The following is a 16,536-nucleotide window of genomic DNA, read 5'->3' as shown; positions in this document are numbered from 1 at the left end:
CCTTGGCCCCGCCCCAACCCAGGCTAACCCCTCCTAACCCTCATTGAAGTAGGGCACAGTAACAAGGGCTTGATTTCCTGGAATCTTTCCTCTTAACAGCTGGTGGTAGAAGAGAGGGGGAGGGGAAAGCTCTGACTGGAAGCCTGTGCGTGTGTGGTGTATATATGCTGTGTATGTGCGCGCGCGCGCGCGCGCACACACACACACACACACACACACACACACACACACACACAGTATATACATACTTTTGGAGGGGGGTGGAGAGGAGAAGGAATGAACACATGAGGCCCTCTAGTGGAAACAGAGGGATCTAAGCAGTTCTTGTTTGTTTCCAGACAGGCTTGTTGGAAGAGAGTCCTCCATTTTTATCAGAAATATAGCTGCTGAGTAATAGCGTTTGGGAGTACTTTTGCATCTGAAAATCTGAGGGAGATGAAAGGGATTGGAGAAAGTCTGTCTCTCTGCTCCTGTCTCCCAGTCTTAAAAAGACAAGGGCCCTGCCACTCCCCATCCTTTATCCACCCCCCCCTTTTTTTTCAATATTTTATTTTTAACTAATCTCCACACCCAATGTGGGACTTGAATTTACAACCCCAAGACCAAATGTTGCATGCTCCACCCACTGAGCCAGCCAAGCACCCCTATCTCCCCTTCTTATACGACCTCTTTAGTCATAAGGAGTCAAGAGCACTTTTGAAGGCCCATTATGCACCAGGTCCTGTACTTAGTTCTGTAGGACAGCCAAAGACACAGCCCAGCTTAAGGACTGCACCAATAAGTAGCTTGGGGGTGTGTGTGTGTATGTGTGTGCATGTGTGTGTGTGTGTGTGTGTGTGTGTGTGTGTGTAAAGCCTTATGACTCTAAGCCATCATAAACAAACAATATAAGAAAGCACAAGTCCCATACTACCTTTTCCAGTTTTCTGCTCCTGGACCCTTCATCTAGAAATTCTGGAATGATACCAAGCCTAAGGCACTCAGCTTTCCTTGCAAATATCACTAGCAGTGATACCATCCTACATATGACCTGTGTTTTTCATTCCATCATCCTCAGTTATGTCCTTGCTTGAAGTTAAATTGTTCCTCTAAAGACCTCTTTTTTTTTTGAGACTTCAAAGTGGAGCATAGGGTGATCTCTAACAAGGAATAAAGTGAAACCAGTCATACTCTAGGCTTCTCTGTGTCTTCTTTAGGATCTCTACTCCATCATACCTCGTCAGTTATTGGTGGGGATGGGAGGGGAAGAAAGGCCCAGAAACTTCTAAGGAGGAGGCGTATAATGCCTACTGTTCCAGGTGCTCATTTCTTTAACCAACCACATCATAAAAATCAGAAAGAAAGAAACCGCAATGAACAAAGGAAAAGGAAAAAACAACAGCTTTGTTCTCCCCAGGCTCTTCTTTCTCCTCTTCCTTCTCAGGGTGTATGTGTGTGTGTGGGGGCGGGGGGGGGGGGGGGGCACATCCGGGGCCCAGGGCTGGGTCCTAGGCAGGTTTGCCGGGCAGACAACTGAGTTTCACTTCCTGTCAACCCCAGAGCTGAGGCAAGACATCAGGGGGCATGGTGGGGGTGGGGGTGGGGGGGTTGTGCTGGGTAGTCAACTGGGGCCACTTTAGGATTCCATTCATTGAGCAGCCTACTACCACTAGTTCTAGTTCTCAGGTAGTCAAGACCAATACATCCCTCTAGTTTTTAAAGGCTTCCTCCCACATTCTCACCTCTAATAATCATCAGTAACAAGGCTAAGGACAGGATGCTGATCCTGTGAGGCTGAAGCACAATTGTTGAAAGAGAGCAGGGGTTAAGGATGGCAGCGTTACAACACCTGCAATGTTGTGTACTGAATGCAAATCAATTTTTAAAGGAGTCTCTTTGAGACCTTCTGAGTTGGGCCTCTGGTGGAAGTCAGGAAGGTGGAACATAGACTAGAAGACAAGCTGAGACCTGAGAAAACTTCAAAAGTTTCATGTCAACCCTTTAGGAAGTTCCTAGTCCGTCATTGCTCTTTTTTTTTCTTTTCTCACCTTTTTTGTTTTTTCAGTAGGCATACAGCCTAGTGTTGGAGATCGTAATATTTGCCCCTCTCTACGGGTTCCAGAGGTACAGTTGGACATGAACCTAAACCAAAATGGGGGATTTGGAGGAAGGTAAAAGAGTCCATAAGGAAAGAGCAGCGTGGAGAGGGCAGAGCCAACACCTGAGGAGAGGAACCTGCAGTCGGTCCCTCCCAGGCTGCGGGGGAAACGAGTTTAGCAGGATTTAGCCCTCAAGGATCAACGGCTGCTGCAAAGAGCGGGGGAGGGAAAACATTTGGGTACATCTAAAGAGTAGGGAGGCAAGGGGCAGGGCAGGACTGCAAAGGGAGTGACCGTACAAGCCCGGACCATTGGCGAGTTGCCCGGGGCTTTGGATCCTCAGTGCCCAGACCTACACGAGGTTAATTAGAATATTAAGTGGCTCCGCCCAGAAGCCTTCACCCTGCCCTCCGACCCTGGGGCCCAGCCTAAGGAGGCTCCCGGGGTCGAAGGCCAGAGCAAACTTGGGCCATCGTCTTTTCGCCGCCCGAATCCTCCGGGCCGCCCCAGGGGCAGGGCCAGCCAGGGCTGCCCGCCCAACCCGGCCCGCCGCCTCCTCGGTCGTGGAATTCGCCGGCAGCCCTTAGGCTGCGGGGACAGGTGACCGGACAGCAGCACCCCCTGCCTTGCACGCCCCTTTCGCGGGTCTGACCCGAGGGTTGAGCTGGGTAGCCGAGGGCAATCGACACGCGATTTCGACCTCTCCACCTTCTAAGAGAGGGTCAGTTGGGGGTCTTCCATTCGTCCCTGACAAGATTGGTGCGTTACCGGAGTTTGGCCGCCCCATGTCCCGAAGCCGCTCTGGGACCTGGGTGCAGGTTAGGGCCTGAATACTCTAACTCATTTATCAGCCCCACTTTCGGGGTGCAGGTGGGCCTTGCCCCCTTTTCCCTCGAAGGTCCTGGACGGAGAGGAGCCGTGCCCCAGAACTTCTCTCGGTGCCCAGAGGACTGTTTTACACGGAGCAGAAGCCCAATATTGGATTCAGTGGCAGTACTAGAGTCTGCGGCTTTTATTTTATGAAAGTCTTTAGCTTCTACTCTCTTCCTCCTTCTCCGTCCACGAAACGGTGTACTCTCCCTTTAAGACTAAAATGGTGGCTGGCTACGATCAGGACTCCACTTCCGGTGGGGAGGGGGGCGGGACCCCAGCCCGCTCACGCCGGAAGTGGTTTGCGTTTTCAAGATGGCGACTCCCTATGTAACTGACGAGACCGGCGGTGAGTGCGGGAGGCGCGGAGCCGCTTCTCCCCGGGCTCTCGGGGCAGGGGTTCGGACTTGGAAAGGGGTCTGTGCCCCGCCCATCCCGGGGCCCCTCCTTTGCCCCGCCCTCCGGACCGCCTTCCCCATTCATTCTCTCCTATGGGGTGTCACCTGCGCCCCCTTCTGGTCTCGTGTTTGGGGGTCTCCGCTTCCGGTCACCCAAGCCCTGGGGTCCTCCAGTGCAGGTTCCTGCTCCAGGACCCTCACAGTCCCTTACCTTTTCTTCAGCAGCTGGAGATCTCGTATCTCTTTTGGCTTCTCCAGGCTTGGGAGCTCTTACACTCTCAGTTCCCTCCAATTCCTGCTTTTCTCCTGTTCCCCTCCCCCATCTTTCAGCGGTACCTGCCTTCTGCCCTACCCCAGCCCCATTTTAATTCTTATTCTTGAAGCTGTATTTGTTGAAGACTTCCTCATTGCTTTTATGTAGACTTCCTGCATAATGCTTTTTCCATTCTCTCCCACATCTTCATTGTTGGGTTACTGAGGTTCAGAGGTGTGAATGGAACAGTAACCTAGTATAACTTTAAACTTGAGTTTTCTTTTTGATGGCACCACCTTTCTGTACTTTTCTGGTGGTGATGGTGATAAAAATTGAGGGATCTGAGGTGGAAGAAGGCAAAAAGAGGTGTCTAATGGCCTCTCAAGCCCTCTGACAAGTTCATAGAACCCACTATAAATTCTGCCTAGAGAAGAATTTCCAGCCTGGCTGATTGAGATGAAGTGTCCACTGTGTATGGAGGTTCATGTGTTGAAAACTGAGAGTCAATATTTTCATTTTGGTTTTGTCCCATCCTTATTTCCTCATCTGTAGAAACATGGGCGTAGTGATATCTACCTAGTGACCATTAAATAAGATAGCGTATGTGCAAGCAATTTATAAAATGCTGTGCAAGGCAAGGTGTTAATGTTTTTTGTAGCCTTCACTGTGTATGTGTAGTCTTCTGTAGAAGTGACACTGTGTATACTGTGGTTGGTACATACAGTCTTTTAAAAATGTGCCCTTTATTTGTTGCTTTGCTGCTTTCCATGTTCCTTACATCTCAGTCCACCTCTCCTATGGTATCCTGTGGCAAGCCAGGTCTCTCTGCTACTTCTCCTCAGCCTCACATTTCAAAGTGGTACACAGAACTTCTGTTCTCTATTCAGTAGGTCCTTCTTCTACCAGCTCCTTTAATACGTGCTTCGAAAATATTGCTCATCGTCCAGTACACTTTTCTTTATTCTTAACGATTTTCTTTAAACACATATCTTCTGTTCTCTGTGACTATGTAGAAGAGAAGGAATCACACTGCTTTTTTTTCTTTCCCCTACTACTTCCAGATCATTGACCTACCACCGTCACTCTAATCTCTGTGAAGGTATTGCCATGCAGTTAGAGCATTGTCTCTAAAACTTCAGGGCCATCATTTATTGCCCACAAGGACCCAGACCTATTGCATCATACTTTTTTCTCCACTGTTTCTTGCTCTTATTCTCAGTGTCTCCAGCATCTTTGAAATACTGATCTTATAGTTCCTCAGCACAAGACAGTTGACTTTCCTTTGTATTTTAAAAAAATTTTTTTTTTTTTTTAACGTTTTATTTTATTTTTGAGACAGAGAGAGACAGAGCATGAACGGGGGAGGAGCAGAGAGAGAGGGAAACACAGAATCTGAAACAGGCTCCAGGCTCTGAGCTGTCAGCACAGAGCCCGACGCGGGGCTCGAACTCACAGACCGTGAGATCATGACCTGAGCTGAAGTCGGAAGCTTAACCGACCAAGCCACCCAGGCGCCCCTCCTTTGTATTTTTAAAGTAGCTACACATCAGATCACTACAACCTGGACCTATTACGCTACTTCCCCTTCAGGTGCTCTTTATCACTTTAGCCTCCTTACCAGTTACCCTTTTCACTCCTTCCCATCCACAGATTCCACTTTTTGCCCTTCTGAGGTTCTTAACTTTTCCCATTTCATTGAGTCTACCAGTACCTTCATGACTATCTTTGATGCTGCTCTGCTAGACCTTAGTGACCAGCCACTTTGATACTATCTTCATTGTTTGCTTCATTCATTTTGATCTTCTGTATTTGGCAAGCACTTCTGTTATCTTGAATCATACTCATCACCTATTTTTTTGGCTTCCGTGTCTAGACCACCCACAGCACATGGCTAGTGAAAAAGTGCAAAACCTGTACATTCAGTGTAATATAACTTAGTGTTAACTTCTGCCAAGATCATGGCTTCTCTCAAATTCTTTTTTCTTGGTTTGCTTACATTCTACCATGGCTTTTCCCCAACCTTTTCCAGCACTCTGTGACCTCCCTTTTAATTCCCCCCTCTTGTAGCAGATGTCTTCACTTTCTATTTCATGGAAAAGTCAAGGCCTAGCATTTGTTTCTTTCCTGTTCACAGCCCGATTTCTTGAATATCAGGTCTACCCATACTGTTTTCATTTTCTCACTCTTATTTGTCCTTTAGCTTTTTACAGTTTTGTTTCTAGCACCAACCTCTCTCCTTAGTTGCTATTTCCCTTTTCTAATAGATTGGTGAATAACTTTTATTCTTGAATATACTGTCACACCTTAAATTCAATCTGCCCAAAATCAATATCATTTTTTCCTTATTTCGTTAATGGCATCCTCGTCCTAGCCAACCCAAGATCAATTTTTTGTACCATCTCTTTTTAATTTTAAATAGACTTTATTTTTTAGAACAATTTTGGATTTATAGAAAACTTGAGAAAATGATAGACAATTCCCATATATTCAGTTTCCCTTATTATTAACATCTTACATTAGTATGGTACCATTATTGCAGTTAATGAACCAATATTGATGCCATTATTATTGACTAAAGTCCATACATCATTCAGATTTCCTTATATTTTAAAGATTTCATTTTATTTAAAAATTATTTTTATTTATTTATTTTTCAAAAAAATTTTAACGTTTCTTTATTATTAAGAGAGAGAGACAGAGCATGAGCATGGGAGGGGCAGAGAGAGGAGGAGACACAGACTTTGAAGCACGCTCCAGGCTCTGAGCACAGAGCCCGACACGGGGCTTGAACTCACAAACGGGGAGATCATGACCTGAGCCAAAGTCGGACGCTCAACCGACTGAGCCACCCAGGCGCCCCTTTTATTTTTATTTTTCTTATTTAAAAAAAAATGTTTATTTTGAGAGAGAGAGTGCACCCGTGTGCACACACATGTGTGCACACATAGTGTGTGCAAGCAGGGGAGGGGCAGAGAGGGAGAGAGATGATCCCAAGCTGGCTTCACTCTGTCAGCGCAGAGTTCAACACAAGGCTCTATCCAGCAAACCGTGAGATCTGACCTGAGCTGAAATCAAGAGTCAGACACCTAACCGACTGAGTCACCCAGGTGTCCCTATTTATTTTTAGAGCGTGAGCTGGGGAGAGGGGCAGAGGGAAAACGAGAGAATATGAAGCAGGCTCCATACTCAGCACGGAGCCTGATGCGGGGTTCAGTCTCAGGACAGTGAGATCATGACCTGAGCTGAAGTCAAGAGTCAGATGCTTAATCGACTGAGCTAGCCAAGTGCCCCAAGATTTTATTTTTAAGTAATTTCTACACCCAACATAGGTCTCAAACTTAACAGCTCTGAGATCAAGAGTTGCATGCTCTTCCCATTGAGCCAGCCAGGTGTCCCAGATTTCCTTAGTTTTTACCTAATTTTTTTTTTTTTCTGTTCCAAGATCCCATCCTGGGTACCCTATTACTTTTAGTTCTCATGTCTCCTTAAGCTCCCATTAGCTGTGATAGTTTCTCAGATTTTCCTTGTTTTTGTTGAGGAATTTTGAGGAGTGCTAATCAAGTATTTTATAGGATGCCCCTCTATTGGAATTTATCTGATGTTTTTCTCATGATTAGATTGGGGTTATGTGTTTTTAGGGGACAATCACAGAGGAAAAGTGACATTTTCATCATATCAAGGGTACAATATCATAATGTTTTTACTGTTGATATTGACCATGATTGTGGTCACCTGGCTGAAGTCATATTTGTAAGCTTTCTCCAGTATAAAGTTATCCTTTTTTCCTTCTCTTTTCCATACTATAGTCTTTAGAAGAAAGTGTCTATTCACAGCCTATACTTAAAGAGGGGGAAGTTACGTTTCCTTCCTTAAGGATGGAGTATTTACATATGTTATTTGGAATATTTCTGCAGATTTGTCTCTTCTCCATTTATTCAATCATTTACTTATATCAATATGGACTTTGGGTTATAATCTAATTCTATTTATTTTATTGCTCTAAATGTTCCAGCTTTGGACATTGGGAGCTCTTTTAGTTGGCTCTGTGTCCCTTTGACATACCCCCACCAGTGTAGGTTTTTGTTTTTGTTTTTGTTTTTAGCTCTTCTTTACTTTCTTGTGTCTAGAATATGCTCCGGGCTCATCTTTTATCTTTCCTATCCCAGTCCTAGAATCAGACATTTCTCCAAGGAGCCCTTGTTCCTGTTACTGAAGAATAGTATCAAGAAACCAAGATGCAAGCACTAGATATTGTTATATTTGTGGTATCATCTTTTATTCCTCTCTTGTTCCCCATCCTCCACCACATACCAATTGTCAAAATATCATTCTATTCCTACTGCTATTATCCTTATCTCATCTTCAGTACTTGTTAGGTATATGGCCTTGGGGAATTTTTTTTTTAATGTTTATTATTTTTGAGAGAGAGGGAGACACAGAATCCGAAGTGGGCTCCAGGCTCTGAGCTGTCAGTACAGAGCCTGATGTGGGGCTCGAATTCACAGACCACAAGATCATGACCTGAGCCGAAGTCGGACACTTAACCGACTGAGCCACCCAGGTGCCCTGGCAATTTTTTTTGTAAAGAAGGTATTTTATTTATCTGTATATTTATTTGTTTTTGAGTTTGTTTATTTTGAGAGAGAGAAAAAGAGAGAGGGGGTGGGGAGAGGCAGAGAGAGAGGGACTGAGGATTTGAAGCAGACTCTGCGCTGAGAGCAGAGAGCCCAATGTGGAGCTCGAACTCACGAAGTGTGAGATCATGACCTGTGTGGAAGTCTGACACTTAACCAACTGAGCCACTCAGGCACCCCAGGCCTTGGGAATTTTAAGACTTGGGAAACTAAGCCTTAGTTTTCTCATCAATGAATTCAGAGTAATGACTCCTACAACATAGGATTATTGAGAGAATTAAAATTTAAATGAAATAATGTATATGTTTGGCACATAGAAAGTGCCTGGCAAATAGTTCTGTAATAATTACTGTTATGTACGGATTATTATATGGATTAGAAGAGATAAATGCAAAATATCAAGCATAGTACTTGGGTCATTCTGCATGCCTGATCAGATTCCATTTTCCTTTATCCTGCAAATATTTCTGTGACCTCCTAAATACTTGTCCTGTCTCCAGTCTCTCTCTGTTCCAGTTCATTTGGCACACTGTTGCCAGATTACTGTTCCTTAAGTATAGATTTACTTATGTAATATTTGCTCAATATAATTCATCCACCCAGAGTCTACTGTTTACTTTGGCACATATCTTTCTGATCTTTATTTTTTCTGTACATTTTTAAAACGTTTTTGAATTTGTTGGTATATACACCTACATTTTGCCTATTCATTTAACCTTATGACATAAATATTTTTTCTTGTTATTAAAAACTCTAAATATTTTTTAAAATATTGGCAGAGTTTTACTGTTTGGGCATGTACCCTCTCATGTTTCATCTGTCAGTGGACTTTTATTTTTTAATTTTTTTAAGTTTATTTATTTATTTTGAGAGAGTGGGGGAGGGGCAGAGAGAGACAGAGAGAGAGAGAGGGAGAGGGAGAAGGAGAATCCTAAGCAGGCTCTGTGCTGTCATCACAGAGCCTGATGCGGGACTTGAACTCACAAACTGTGAGATCATGACCTCAGCCGAAGCCACGAGTCAGACACTCAACTGACTGAGCCACCCAGGTGCCTCTGTTACTGGGCTTTTAGATTGTTTCCAGAATTTTTGTTACAAGAACTCCATGAACATTTTTGTGCATAAATTTTTGCCTGCATTTAAGTCATTTTCTTAGGATTGAGTTCCCAGAAGTAGAATTACTGGGTTGGGGGGGTTCAAACATTTATTTATTTATTAATTCATGTTGATTGTAGCTAACTTAGAAAATGTTTTTGTAAGTAGTATAAAATAGAAGTCACATGCATGCTTGGAAATTCCAGAACCCAAAGATAACTACAGTTACACTTCTTTTTAGTTTTTCTGTCTGTGTACATATGTAGCATATCTATATTTTACATAATTGGGATCATACCAAATGGCTCTGTTTTCCAAAATATGATTCTCAGAATGCTTAGTAGTCTTGTGAGATGTACTGCAAAATAAGTAAACACAAAATAACAAAATAAAAATAAGGTTCCTTTGGTCAAATAAATTTGGGAAATACTGTGGATCACATTCCTATTGTGGATACTCACACGAATAAGAACACATTAACTCCTCATTTAAGTCCTGCCAATAAGAACAAATTTTCTTTTTCTTTCTTTCTTTCTCTTTCTTTCTTTCTTTCTTTCTTTCTTTCTTTCTTTCTTTCCTTCCTTCCTTCCTTCCTCCTTCCCTCCCTCCCTTCCCTTCCTCTTTCTTTTCCTTTTCTTTCTTTCTTTCTTTCTTTCTTTCTTTCTTTCTTTCTTTCTTTCTCTCTTTCTAAGAGAGAGAGAGAGGGAGAGCACAAGCAGGGGAGGAGGGACAGAGAGAGGAAGAAAATCCCAAGCAGGTTCTTTGCTGTCAGCACAGAGCCTGACAGCTCAATCCCATGAGCTGTGGGATCGTGACCTGAGCTGAGATCAAGAGTTGATGCTTAACCAACTGAGCCACCCGGGTGCCCCCCTTTTTTTCTATGTTTAACCCAGAAGTGCCCACTTATTTAACAATTTTTTTGGGTAACTCTTGTTACTATCTTATGGAAGTGTTTTCCATAAGTGTCTTGTATAACAAAAGCTTTGGGAAATGCTGGTAAAAGATAGGATTACCTTATGTTATCTTTCTATGTTAAGCCAAATTGCTTTCTAAAGACTTTTACGACCAATAATATATGACTATGCTGGTTTAACCACATCTTTGACTGCATTGCTATTATCATCTCCAAAAATTCTACTACTTTGACAGATGAAAATTATATTTTATATTTATATTTTCTTTATTAGTATGGTTGGCCTTTTTTGTATTTTTTTGTTTGTTTATAACACAGTATGCAATAACAGTGTAAAATGCACAACGTTTGGAACAAACCTACAGCCTGGGTTTGAATTCTGCAGTTTGCTGACTTTGTAACTTTGGGCAGGCTATTAAATTTCTCATCATCTCTAAAACTAGAATAATCCAGGGGCACCTGGGTGGCTCAGTCAGTTAAGCATATGACTCTTGGTTTCAGCTCAGGTCATGATCTCACAGTTTGTGAGTTCAAGCCCCACACCGGGCTCTGTGATGACAGCATGGAACCTGCTTGGGATTCTCTCCCTTTCTCTCTCTCTTTCAGAATAAATAAATAAATTTTATTAAAACTAGAATAATCCTAGGGGTGCCTGGGTGGCGCAGTCGGTTAAGCGTCCGACTTCAGCCAGGTCACGATCTCACGGTCCGTGAGTTCGAGCCCCGCGTCAGGCTCTGGGCTGATGGCTCGGAGCCTGGAGCCTGTTTCCGATTCTGTGTCTCCCTCTCTCTCTGCCCCTCCCCCGTTCATGCTCTGTCTCTCTCTGTCCCAAAAATAAATAAAAAACGTTGAAAAAAAAAAAATAAAATAAATAAAATAAAAAAAAAAAAACTAGAATAATCCTTCATGGAGATATGAAAGTGAAATAAGTCATGTATATAAACACAGCCCTGTCCTGAGCATTAAGGAGGCACACAATGGTAGCTGCTACTCTCTTTTTGGAATTGACTGTGAAATTCACATATGTACCATTAGCTTAGATACTACTCTTTAATATGAGCACAAACCACTTTTCAGTATAGTATCACCACATACTAGGTCTCTTTTTATAACTCCCAGTGAAACTGGACTATGTAGTATAAGGTGGAATAGTATTGTGCATTTGTGGTCTTGGACATATATTTAACTTCTTGAAGACTCTTGACCTCAGCTAGAGATGGTAATACCTACCCATTGTCTAGATTCAATAAGGTAATGTATGTAAAGTTCTTATTGCAATGTAGATACTTATTAATAAATGCTCTTTCCTAACTGTTCTCAGCATACTGTGAGTTTTCCACTGCTATGATTTTTTTTGTTGTTACTCTTAGAAGGCCCTTTCCCTTCCTTTCTCTGTCTGCAGAAATATCAGCCACTGATTTGTTACTGTTATTGTTACTACTTCTACCTAGTATTTAATGTCAAATCCCTAAGATTTTCTTGATTTTCTGTTACCTTCCCCCATCAAACAGGATGTGATTATTTATTCTCTTGAAATTTGTTACCAGTATGTATCAGTCTCTTAAGATACCTAAGACATTTATATTTTTGTTTTATTCTTTGTTTGCCTAACTTGCCTACCCTTCTCCTTACTTAGACTGTAAATTTCTTGAAAGTAGGGACCATTTTACTCAATCTTGATAATCCTTGTATCACTTAGTAGGGCACTTGTGTCCTAGGAGGCTTCCAGTGTTTATTACATTTCATTAATTTGTACTTTTCTGAGGCTATATTCTTGGAGATAACTAGAAAATGCAAATCGCCAACATCAGTATCTTTTTCTTCTCAGTTCTCCTTTTCCTTAATCTCTGTGCACTATTCAATACTGTTTACCACCTGCCCTTAAAACTCTTTTGGTCTTCATGGCATAACACTCTCCTGGTTCTTTTCCAGAATTATTATTTTCTGTTGCTGCCGACACCTTTTCCTTGTTGAGGAAGATGATCATGACTGTTTTTCCAGGCTCATTCCTCCAAATTGGATCTTCTCTTTCTATATTGTCTCTAGGTGTTAGAAACCACATCCAGGCATTATAATAATTGTTGGCCCTGAGATCACCCCTAGGCTCAGCTCTGTCTTGTAGATCTCCTTTCTTATTTGAGCAGGTCCCAGGGATTCAACACACCTTTAACAGTCACTTCCATATAACCCCTTAGAGTTCTCCCAGCAAGCCTTGCTTGCTGTCCTGTCTCTTCACTGTCTTCCTGCCACCCCCGAAAACAAGGCCCTTTACAGTTTAAGGCAACAGATTAAGGATTACCAAATAGCAAATGTGAGAAAGTAAGTTTACCAAGTTCTTATAACAATCTCTAATCTGTAGTTTCTGACTTTCCCAAGGGGGTTACCTGAAAATCCTGATATTCTGCCCTTGTTTTTTATTTCTATGGGTAGGAATCTCCAAACCACTCCCTTCTTTTTTTACTTTACCTTTGGATACTGTGAAGTCAAGAGAATGGAACCAAGAGAACATAAAATAGATGCTTCTTTGTAATAGTTGGCTGTTTGGATCGCAGGGCTTCCAGTTAGGATGGCCATTCAAGAAACTTCTGACCTGTTTTTCCTCATTTTCCATCTTTATTAATCTTAAGTCTTCAGCTATAATCTTTGTGCATTTTTCTTAAATATGTTTCTAGTATTGTCCTTTTCTCCTTAATTTCACGTAAGACACTGCCTGTCTAGAATTGAATTAGTTATTTTCACGAAGTTGTCATCTTCTCTGGACTTCGTGTGTGTTTTTTTTTTTTAAATTCCAGTATAATTAACATACAGTGTTATATTAGTTTCAGGTGTTGGGCTTTCTTCATATCAGTGATTTTTATTCTCTAAATTTTGCACATTCAAGAGTGATATTGTAATTATTTATTTGTGTTCTTATTTATTACCTTTCTTCGTCACTAGAATGTATGCTACAAAAAGGCAAGACCATTTTCTTTATTCATTGTTGTATCCCTAGCTCCTGTTACAGTGCCTGGCACAACACCCAAGTGGCTCAATAAACATTTAAAATCCATGTGTGAAGAAATATTATTACCATATGCCCTATTTACCCACAGGTATGTTGTGAAAATAAGAGCATACATGTGCAAAGCACCAGATCAAACCCACGGTGGCACTGTTTCAATTATTTCGTCTAATTCAAATCTTGGCAGTCAAATCTCAATAGTCTTCAAGTCTGTTGACTTGTTCTTCACAATGAATTTCTCTTTCATTTTCCTTTCAATACCCACAGAGACCATCTAAATCAGTTTTTCTCTATTTTAGCTATTTTCATTTTTTCTACCTTTAGTTTATATTACACATTTTGAGGTTAATCTGAAAGCATTGCTTTGAGCATATCATCTGTATTCTGTTTTTGGCCTTCAGTGCTCTTCTACGGTCTGAAGCTTAAGTCCAAACTCCAGAGAAGATTGGTTACTTTTCATATTCTGACTAATTTACTTCTAGTGTCTTTGCCCATTACATGTGCTTTTTGCCCAAAATATTCTAGGTTCTTGCTCTCTAATATGATACTTAAATTTACTTACTTATTTAAAATATTTTTTAAAGATTTTACTTATTTATTTTTTAATATTTATCTTTAATATTTATTTTTTGAGAGAGAGAGAGAATACAAGTGGGGGGAGGGGCAGAGAGAGAGACGGAGAAAGAATCCCAAGTAGATTCTGCACTGTCAGTGCAAAGCCTGACATGGGGCTCAAATCCATGAACAGTGATATCATGACCTGAGCTGAAACTAAGAATTGGATGCTCAACCAACTGAGCCATCCAGGTGCCCATAAAGATTTTATTTTATTTTTTTAAAGTTTATTTATTTTGAGAGAGCACGGGGAAAGGGTAAAGAGGAAGGGAGGGAGAGAGAGAATCCCAAGCAGGCTCTGCACTGTCAGTATGGAGCCTGATGTGGGGCTTGAACCTTGAGATCATGACCTGAGGTGAAGTCGGAGGCTGAACTGACTGAGCCACCCAGGGGTCCTGAAAATGTTATTTTTAAGTATTCTCTTAATCTCTACACCCAATGTGGGGCTTGAATTTACAACCCTGAGATCAAGAGTCACACGCTCTACCAACCAAGCCAGCCAGGAACCCCTATTTATTTATTAATTTGACTTAATTACAGTCTTCTATGCGCCAGGCCCTTTGCTTCAGAGATCAAAGACAAAGTCCCAGTGCTCAAGGAAGTACACAATTATGTTAAACATCAGAGCATGATAAAGGCCAAAACAGGTGTTGTATACAAAGGGCCTGGGGTGGGAAGGAGGAACTGAATTGGAGTTTATACTTGAACTTGACCTTTAAAGACCAACAGGAATTAACTAAGATAAGAATCAAGGAAAGCCTGTTCCAGGCCAAAGGAAGCAAAAGCAAAAAGGCATAGAAAATAGAGACACAGGTCTGGTGAGATTTGTGAGTATTTCAGTCAGCTGGAGCAGAGTGTGAGTGACTAGTAGCTGAGAGGATTGGCCTTTTGTGTGTAGTCCTGTCCTCCATGTAAATACCCTGAGGACAATAGGAATCCAGAAAGAATTTTTAGCAGGGTCCTGACTAGTCTCATTTGTCCCTTTGCGTATATTGTCCCATATTCCTGAAATACTTCCCTTTCTTTTCTTGTAACCACACTCTCCACCTCCACCTGTCTAAATCCTGCTTATCTTCCAAAGATTACAACAGATCTGTGTCTTCCACAAAATCTTTATAATAATTACCAGGTCAAAAGTATTTTCACTCTCATTGTGTACCCATTCTCCAACCCATTCAGGTTTGAAACCTAAAATTAGATCTTTTTTTAAGATTTTATTAAAAATTTTTCTTTTAATGTTTTAATTTTTGAGACCAAGAGAAAGAGACGGAGTGTGAGCGGGGGAGGGGCAGAGAGAGAGGGAGACACAGAATCTGAAGCAGGTTCCAGGCTCTGAGCTGTCGGCGCGGGCCGGACGCGGGGACAGAACTCGTGAACCTCGAGATCATGACTTGAGCTGAAGTTGGACGCTTAACCGACTGAGCCACCCAGGTGCCCCTAAAGATTTTATTTTTAATGGGACGCCTGGGTGGCTCAGTCGGTTAAGTGTCCAGCGCTTGGTTTTGACTCAGATCATGATCTCATGGTTCTTGAGATTGAGCCCAACGTCAGGCTCAACGCTCAGTGTGGAGCCTGCTTGGGATTCTCTCTCTCTGTGCCCCTCCCTTGCTAGTTCATGCTCTCTTTCTCTCAAATAAACAAAGATTTAAAAATAGGCATAACATTTAATAATTGAAATCATAGTATATTTATATAATTTCATTATGGTTTACATTATGTCACATTACATGATTTAAAATTTTATTATCATTTTTAAGAATTATATCCTGTCGGGGCGCCTGGGTGGCTCAGTCGGTTGAGCGTCCGACTTTAGCTCAGGTCACGATCTCACGGTTCGTGAGTTCGAGCCCGAGTCAGGCTCTGGGCTGATGGCTCAGAGCCTGGAGCCTGCTTCCAATTCTGTGTCTCCCTCTCTCTCTGCCCCTCCCCCATTCATGCTCTGTCTCTCTCTGTCTCAAAAATAAATAAACATTTAAAAAAAATTTAAAAATAAAAAAAAAAATTATATCCTGTCTCTTTAAAGATTATTTATTTTTAAGTAATCTGTACACTAAACATGGGGCTCTAACTCTTGACCCTGAGATCAAGGGTTGTACACTCTACTGAATGAGCCAGCCAGGCGACCCTGTTATCATTTGCAATGGATGTGTTATACACCATTCCTATATAACTGGACTTGAAGCTTGTTTTTAATTTTTAGCTCTTTTTAGATAATGCCATAATTTTCACTGTCAATTCCTTTATTTCCTCTTTGTTTTTTTTTCCTGTTGGAGGTATTTCCTTATGCTAAATTCTCAAGGTTGGAATTACTAAAATAAAGTGTTGAATTATTTTTTTAAGAGTTTTTTTTTTTAATGTTTATTTTTGAGAGAGAGTGTGCATGAGCGAGGGAGGGGCGGAAAGAGAGGGAGACAGAGGATGCCAAGCAGGCCCCATGCTGCCAGTACTGTCCGACATGCAGCTCAAACCCATGAACCATGAGATCATGACCTGAGCCAAAGTTGGACACTTAACAGACTGAGCCACCCAGGAGCCCCAAATTATTTTTTACTTTAACCCTTTACCCCTCCCCCATCAGCAAATTCCCAAATGTTGATTCTTTGATAATGGATTTGGCATAAGTCTCTTCCTTTCTCACTGTTTCAGCCAATTCTATCACATGCCAGGGTTATTGCACCC

General features: G+C 41.9%; 1 protein-coding gene across 1 annotated transcript in view; it reads left to right on the top strand.

Moving 5' to 3' along the window:
* Positions 1 to 2,810: 2,810 nt before the first annotated feature.
* The window catches only part of PYM1 (PYM1 exon junction complex associated factor), a 19,508-nt gene continuing 5,782 nt past the window's right edge, over positions 2,811 to 16,536 (top strand). The window contains exon 1 of the mRNA XM_078449807.2: positions 2,811 to 3,297. Coding sequence (XP_078305933.1) covers positions 3,264 to 3,297 — 34 coding nt within the window. The 5' untranslated portion in view covers positions 2,811 to 3,263. The remainder of the gene's footprint in view (positions 3,298 to 16,536) is intronic.

The sequence above is a fragment of the Panthera onca genome, chromosome B4 (assembly GCF_046562875.1).
Source record: "Panthera onca isolate mPanOnc1 chromosome B4, mPanOnc1 haplotype 2, whole genome shotgun sequence".
NCBI classification, from domain to species: Eukaryota; Metazoa; Chordata; class Mammalia; order Carnivora; family Felidae; genus Panthera; species Panthera onca.
This window is presented reverse-complemented; position numbering and strand designations above follow the sequence as displayed.